This window comes from Trichoplax adhaerens, genomic scaffold (assembly GCF_000150275.1).
Source record: "Trichoplax adhaerens TRIADscaffold_1 genomic scaffold, whole genome shotgun sequence".
Taxonomy (NCBI): domain Eukaryota; kingdom Metazoa; phylum Placozoa; class Uniplacotomia; order Trichoplacea; family Trichoplacidae; genus Trichoplax; species Trichoplax adhaerens.
In genome coordinates, this window is record NW_002060943.1 from 13247644 (window position 1) to 13256323 (window position 8680).

Sequence of the window (8680 nt, forward strand, 5' to 3'; positions counted from 1 at the left end):
ACGTCACTATCGCACAGCCAAAGCTGGCTATCCAAAGGTATCGAATAACTGTCAAGTTAATCAAGATCATGATTTAACCTTGCCTGAAGTACCTGGATTAAAATTTCATCTTCCAGCTCAGTGTATAACAACTGAGGCCACCCTAACCATGACTGTATACTATGCAGATCCACCTTATAATCAAGGTTTACCAATTCAGAAAGATTCTGATGGTAACCACTTTATCCAGTTATCGCCAATCGTTCGCCTCGAGCCGGATGGGTATCAATTTACCCCTAATAGCACAAGGAAAGCTTTACTTCAAGTCCCCGTTCCATATATCAACCAGATAGCTTCACTTGAGAAAAACGACAACTTTAATATCCCAATAAAGATCATTTGTCGAAGCTACGGATGTGAGAAGTGGGAACAGCAAGATGTAGAGTATGAATGTAGCCGCGATAAAAATGGATATTATTGCCTTACTTTTGCAGTAAGCCATTTCTCTGACTATGTCGTCTATTCCTACGTCAAATCTACCATTTATTCAATCCTCAAGTATATCTTTCCATCTTGGCAGCAACGAATTAAAACGTTAGCTTTCCTATCCGAAATAGACACAAGTAATGATACCGTCCATATGAAATTAATCTTATCTAAAAAAGATGAAGATGAAACTGCTATCGTGCCAGTATTCGATCAGACATTTATTAGGATACGTTTAGCTACGACTGGACTTGAAAATACTATTCTAGATAATGGTGATTACGAAGCTAAATTTAAGAAACGAGGTTTAGATTATCCTGAAGGTTATTTAAAGCCAAAGAAAGTTACTATCAATTGGAATGAGTCTAGCTATCATGCTATCCATTACTTTTGCAAGGTTATCGATAAAGCAGCTATTGATATAGCTCAAATCTTTCTACAGCCTCAAGACCAGAAGCAAGACACCAATGAAAAGGCTTGCTACTTGAGGAGAGTAAATTCCAACGAGGTAAATGAACAATATCTATAATCAACCTTGAAGTTGTGAAGTATATAGACTCTGTTTAATTTACTAAGTAAAGTTTGTCATGTTTGGCAGCCCAACCCATCAAAGCGGTCTGATTCAGAAAAGCTGCCTGTTCTACCCACTAAAGATGATTCAGTATTATCAGATGGTAATTTTGTAATAGCGTAAACAATAGTTGATTATTATCAAGAATTATGTGATATATTACTTTCAGCTACGTTTGCCACTGATAATATAAAAGAGAATCATACATTTCACTTGCATGCTTGCAACTCTATCATCTGTTTTAAAAAAGTTAATGTTGTTAAAGTTAAGTTAATGTTAGCTTTATAAGATTAGCTAACCACCTGTGAAATATCTGGATAGTAGATAATCATTTTATGAGTTCATTTTCCGATTTAAATTAGTTCAAGATTGTTTGTCCAGTAAGCTTTTAGAAGAGTTCATAGTAATAAAATTGAATCAACCCTAAAGCGACAATTAAAAATCCTAACTCGTAATATTAACAGCAGGTTGCATTTTATGAAATATCATCAGTTTTAAAATTACAGTTATTATGAAAAGCATTTGCTATATCATTGCTAATCATGCATTCTAGATCAGATACAACCTTGGCGACTTGAACAATAGTTCATGTTCTCCATTTTATTTTTAATATAGAAATGGATACAGAGTTCTTCGATATAATAGCAGAGAAACTCCATATAAACGATTTATTACGTTTGGGGAACTTGTTGCATTTGTCAGAGAAAGAAGTTGACGAAATTAAATTAAGAGAACATGGCGGCTACGATAAAGTGTACAAAGTTCTAAAATTGTGGAAAAATAATGCTGGGCAAAAAGCTGATATTTCTGTCGTGGTTGCAGCTTTACGTAAGATGAAAAAGAATTCTATAGCGGACCAACTTGAAGAAAAAATAGCCGAATGGAAGAGAAGCATATGATGGCTATAAGTGATCCAAGCACAATTAATAATGGGCATTTCTTCTTCAATTTTTTTGTGGAGACATATTATACTAAGATACTATTAGATCCCTCGCTCGTTATAGTTCACGTACAACATTGTACATCTTAGTTCCTGATAAATAAATCGTCTAATATTTTAATATACAGTAAAATAAATTTTGCATTACTCTAATATTAACGAATAAGATTACTTTTGGTAATGAAGTGGCATCGATATTTTAAACTTTATAGCTATTGTGGAATATAGTTTTGAAGTCACTAGTACAGCAGTTGTTTTAAGTCGCATTTGGATAATACGTCTAATTGATCTCAAGCAATTTATCGTCCGAATTTGCATTGCTTAACTTTAGTAGTTTTAACTTTGCATCGTGTAACATATTTTATATACTGTATATATAACTTCAGCATAGATCAATTTGCACTAGTGCAGCAGATTACTTTACGCGTGTCCTAACTAATAGCTCTAAACAAGGAATAGAGGCTTTGTTGCCTATCGACCTATGATAATTTTGTAAGTTGATACTAGACCATCATTTCTAGTTAATACTGATTTGAACTAAAATTCTTGATTTCATAAATTGTCGCCAGTTTACACAGCGTTATACATTGTCCTATAGTATTAAAAATGTATACATGCTATCATATAATCTCACTCTCTAGGTTTATTAGCTTATAAAGTGATCCACAACTTCTGTTTCATAGTTTTGCTGCAGTTACGTTGTCTTGCCTTACTAATATTACTTTATAATGAAATAAGTATTAATCTGTTGTAAATCAGATCTATCTTACACCCATGCAGACTGTCGGAAATTCCTACGTTGCATAAAGAAATCGGCAATAACATATTTTCTGTGCTTGTATTCATAATGGCTACGATATACGAGGATCAGTCGGATGATGATAGACTTCAGTAGAGATTACATATAGTGCAGTAACTCGCAAGTAGTGTAATAACATATTATACAAGTATTTATTAGTGTTTATAAACATCATAATGCAGTTAATCAAGCCTAACAGCAATGTAAGCTTAGTAGTAAAATGATTGAGCAGTGTCGTAAATTCATAATAGCACATCGATAAGTCGTATTTTCCCGCATTAGTTATTACAAAGTAGTTTTGCAAGCGTTTACGAATAATAATAAATTAATAATTAAATTTGAATTTTCAAGTATTTTCCAGCCATCTCACATTATTCGAATTTAGTATAGTAGTAATGAAACCAGTATGCTATTATATACAGTATTCATAATATCCACTACTTATTGCAAGTAAAATACACAACTTTTAAAATTGAATATCATAAATTGATATTCCAAGTACGAGCAGCCAACGACCTCACAAAAAGTAAAAACTTAGTAGCAGGGATTTTTACCAGAAATTCTCTGCTAGTAGCTTACAAGTTTGTTGTAGGAATCTCTTTTGGGTCGTTAACACTATCCATTCGTGTTAGTCCTATTTTGCAAATATGATTCATCAGCGAAAGGATCAGAATAAATTAAACTTTAATTATTTGTAACTTTATTCTACTTTGGCATAGTAGGATAACGAAACCTGTCTCTCATTATAATACGTCTATGCAATATCGATCAATTATAACAAATGGACTACTCATACATAAAAACTATCTACATAGAATCATACGTCAGCATTTCGAGCATAAGGCAGCTAACGATCTTACAAACAACAATAACTTATTGGCTTACAAGTTTGTTGAAGAAGTCTCATTCGATTGCAGTAGTTAAAACTATCCATCTGTGTCAGGCATGCTTCATTTATCCGCTAAAGGTTTGTACGTGGATCTTGTCAGTTTTCCTTATTTTTTTATGTTGGCCATTGCACAGCCAAGGTTGTTCTACTTGCACATTGTATTGTTCATAAATTAAACTTTTACCTTTTTTGGCAACATTATTCGCAGTTAGCACAGTAGGATAAACGAAATCTGTATAGTATTATAACACGTACAATGCAATGTCTATGAGATAAAACACTTGAAATCCATAACTAATAAAACATAAAATTGGAATACGAGTATCAGGCAGCCAGTAATCATGCACAAAATAGTCACTTAAAGGCTTACTAGTTTGTGGAGAAGTCTCTTTTAATGCGTAAAAAATATCCATATGTCTTCGTACTGTTCTGCCAATGTGATTCATCAGCTAAAGGATTGTATATCCTGTCAGTTTTATTTTCCACAAATGAGTCATTGCACAGCAAACATGTTCTATTGATTAATTGCATAGTAGTAAATTAAGCTTTTAAAATAGTTTACAGCCATCTTGCCACATTATTCCAGTTTACTACAGTAGAATAACGAAACCTGTATGTTATTATAACTCAAAGCAATGTCTGTGATTGATGACAGTTAAAATATATGACTATTGAAAACATAAAAATCGTGTATCTACATTCCAAGCACGAAGCCGCCAATGACATTTCAATCAACAGTAACTTAGAGTCGCTTACAACATTGCTACCAAAGTTCTTTTCATCAGTTAAAGCTATTCGTCTACGTCGATAATTTATTATATTATCATCGTTCATCGGCTGAAGGATCGCACGAGCTCGTAGGTAATATTTCAACCATTAGACATTGCATGGCAAACGTTTTATATGTACACTTGTCAATTGCATAGTTGATCAATTTAAAATTGTACGTCCATTTGTTAACTTGCATTTACCTTATGATGTGTATACTGTATATTTAACCCAATTAAGCCTGTAAATTATGCTTGGCGCAAATCTTGGCCATTCATCAGCTGGCTTATAACATACTTGAACGTAGGTAAATTCATTTTCCAGTTGAACCGTGAAACAAAGTTACCAACGCAATTAACTTAAAAGTGAAATCGCATAGGCATCATCCATGAAAGCAATCATTGCTTGTCATTGATTATGTTGCTATTGATCAATATGGAAACGAATTATAATTGATTAATGGCTTAATGAGGTCTTAGTTAACTGTAGACAGATGTACTGTACTGTGAATGATGTCGAAAATCATCTTGCATTACACTGCAAGATGATGCCAAGACAGTAGATTGACTATCAAGTTCAAACTTGTCTTACTTACTTTAAACGAATGGACCTGTGTCAATCATTCCATGAGGGAATTTTCTACTGTGTCAATGATGATGATAGTACCGTATTAACAGAAATGTCTACTCTCTCCACACTGCTAGCTACTGCTGTGATATTTAAATAAACACTTACCTATTGAAAAGGGATACTTTGCCTTTCAGAAGCTCCTTTAGTGAGTGGTAGTTTACCCCTAAAGCTTCATTACTAACATGTCGCCATAATCTTCCCCCTGGCTTGTTATGCTAACATTTACGACGATGTTAGTTAGTATTTCAAAAGAATCTTTCAGCGAATTAAATCCAAGAATCTGTAAGATAAATTGATCGAGATATCAACTCAGTTAGTCTTGCTTCTGATTCATATTCATTCGATAAAGTAATTTACTTACAATTCAGCAAGTCAATGGAATTTCACCACATGGCTTGAAGAAGGAAGGAAGGAAGAAAGCGTCAAGTTTCATTGGACCAATCATGGTTAGTCAAGATTTCTCTCTCTTCATTAAGTTGAATCGGATTTCTCTTGAGTAGTTAGTAAGCATCGTTAGGCAATCTAACCATTCGATCGATGAATAAAGACACTGTTGACTGTAACGTAGTAAAACACCCAGTCACGCATTCCATGTTTTCTTTTCCATGCTAAAAATGAGTTCTATTAAGATACGAGGACTGTGGAAGGCACAATCGCTAGGCAAGTAATAGTAATGTAAGTGAGGTAAATTGGCTTAGCTTTACCGCTTTCTTTGCAATAGGAGTATTTGTAGATCTGCAATGATCAAGTCTCATACTTTCTACACAGTTCTTACATTAGTAGGTCCCGCCATAGTATCAACAGCCATAAAAGTCGCTATTTTTCGCCAGTTTCACAGCCAATATACTGCAAGTTACGATAGATTGAGAACTTGCATGAGTAGAAAAGGCGTTGGAAACAATTTCGTCCATGAGCCAACGTTAAAATCAGTTAAAACGATACAAGTGAAAAAATACCTCTATGGTTAAAAGACTGATCCAACCTTATAACCAACAATGTAGCCATTTCGTTTGTGTAGCCATAGCTTGGAAAATTACAGTATGGACATGGTATTGGCATCTATTGCAACTGGTGTATTTGATCATTCAGTCAGGTTTTCTGCCCAATTTCACCGCATTCTATCGTTTCGATCAAGACAAGGTTAGCCAAGACTGGCAGAAAGTATTTGTAGCTCACTACAGTAGAAGAAAAACTGGATAGAATCAAGTTTTAGCCCATGGAATGCCAACAAATCAATCGTAATCCTAACAGACAGGAATTGCAATTTGCAGCTATGGATGTGCATGATTACTCAGTGCAGTTTTTAATGCAGAATTAGTGTATCTTGCTACTACAGTATAGTAGTGTGTCCAAATTCGCCATTGCACAGTCGTCTATAAGATGACAAATTCATGTAGTAGTCCATATTCTAACTTACTCTTTGTGATCAAATTAGACTCTTGTAAAATATCGAGTAAACAGGCAGCAGAGTTAGCATAATGCCCTAAATCCTAGTTTGAATCGCTTATAGCGCAGTATATAATATATTGAATCCCTTATTGGCAGTGTACTTATTAATGCCTCCTCGTCTCCATTTTTGCATGCCCAGTTGTCCACGCTATGGTCTACTCGTGCAATGGCAAGCCAATGCAATTAGACTTGGTTCAATCGATCAACCATTTTAATGTTGCTTATTGCATTGGCCTCAAGTTGATGTAGAAACAGTTTGAGAAGTTTTATCCAGTAAGGTATTGAATGGCATATGCCAGCATGGAGACCGTTCCAATTCTGTAGTCGATTCCGTATTTTTCAGCATTTTTAGAGGTAATGGTGAGTGAAAGCGAGTCCTGCAGCGTACTGCAAACTTCTCTACGCATTTCTTGGCTATAAAACTAGTGTTAATCCTTCTGATGTCAGCCTGGACTTGAATATTTTGCAGTAGTCGTGTTGGTGCAATCATCATCGATGTGGAAGGAGTCTGATGACTAAATCGCCGTACTAAATCATGCCACCATCACCGATAACTCTATGACTATTTTATCCATTGGTTTTTCAAAGTAGATTGCAAACTTTGGGTCATTGGTATATAAACAGCAGTGAATTCAATGTTAATGACCATCTAATAGTAAATCGTTGAAAATGGCTATGGCCATATACCAGTTGAAAGGATTCCTCACTGCATGTAGAAAATGTACCTTGGTGAAAGTTGTGAAATGCATTCTTATGCAACATAGAATCAGTTCTCTTGTAAATTCGTTAATGACCAATATGACTGACTGATAGTGACTTGATTGGATAGCTAGTTTAGAGCTGTGTCAGCAAATACTTTACAATTGGAAATCTGCTCGTCTATAAAGTTGTCTACAATGACGATCAAAAAATGGCTACACAATCCAAAGAAGTGATGATTATATTTGGTTACTTGGTATGCCCTACCTAACACTATTGAGTGCGGTGTTGTTACTCAATAAAATGCTTTAATAAAGGATGATTTCAATGGCAAATATTGACTACGCCTTTAACAGTATCATATTGACCATTTTGTTGGACATTATGATATGTCCTCTCTCTTCAAATTTAGTAGTTCTTGCTACTTGTATCGAGTAGAGTACAGTATATAAAGTTTTTGAACTGGATGATGAAGTAAAGTTAATGCTGTAGATTATGGGCCATTGGTCAACAGTCGTGCCTGCTGTATCCTGAAATAACAAACTACGGTCAACAAAATAACCAATTGCCCAACTTTAACCACAACGAAGCCTTGAAGGCAAGCGAAGAAATGACATTTGCTCAGAACCCGTACAAGCCTGGCACAGCCATTGCTGCATAGTTTCAATAGTATCTCATAGGACACTTGGGCTGAAAATGGCGCCTTGAAGAATCATGAATTTGGACATATCCAACAACATGCACATGGCAGAATATCATTTCACTACCATTATATTTGTATGCGCATATTGAGGGTTGAAAATCGATTACCTTTGAACTGGCTACGTTGTAGGGAACATTTTTTGCCTAATGTAATAGGATTTTTAGTGGGTAGAAGTTTACTCGTATGCCATCTTCAATTCTATTTGGTTCTATTTGCTAACTTTGCTTATCGTTAGAATAAGCAGCATACAGTGCAATTGATAGAATTATACCTACATTTCGGCCCAAAATAACATCAAACTATCATTAGCCAGTCATGAAAAAATTAAATTGGTAAGTTTGACATTTGCTTGAATTTCTATCACATTATTCGTTACTTTTGAACTAGAAATAGAAATTGAAGGTTTCCAAAAGACGTGGACAAAAGCCATCTTACTGTACATGCTATCTTAAGAATCTTATTCAATTATTAATGTCATTAACATTAACTTCTCATAAATTGATGCAAAAGATTCTTCACTAGCGTTGTGTCTAAACTTATCATCTACAATTAGATTTCATTATTCAGTGACAGTCCAGCCTCGGTCTTTGCAACATGGATGGTTGCATTTTCAAGATCAATTTCTATTTACATTTATATATGAGTTTGTAGGAGCATCTTGAATTATTGTCCAACCTTTTAAATAACCGAATTGTTTGTATTTCTGTGTTGGAATACGAATCGTATGCATATAAATTTGTACCCGACATACGCCTACTATGCCATAA

At 34.7% G+C, this 8680-nt stretch overlaps 1 protein-coding gene across 1 annotated transcript; it reads left to right on the forward strand.

Moving 5' to 3' along the window:
• Positions 1-148: 148 nt before the first annotated feature.
• On the forward strand, positions 149-1935 carry TRIADDRAFT_52843 (uncharacterized protein; the record flags this gene model as incomplete). The annotated part of the gene is made up of 3 exons (XM_002108367.1): positions 149-973; positions 1064-1139; positions 1652-1935. 3 exons carry the CDS (start codon positions 149-151, stop codon positions 1933-1935), a joined length of 1185 nt encoding a protein of 394 aa, XP_002108403.1.
• Between the last annotated feature and the right edge of the window lie 6745 nt (positions 1936-8680).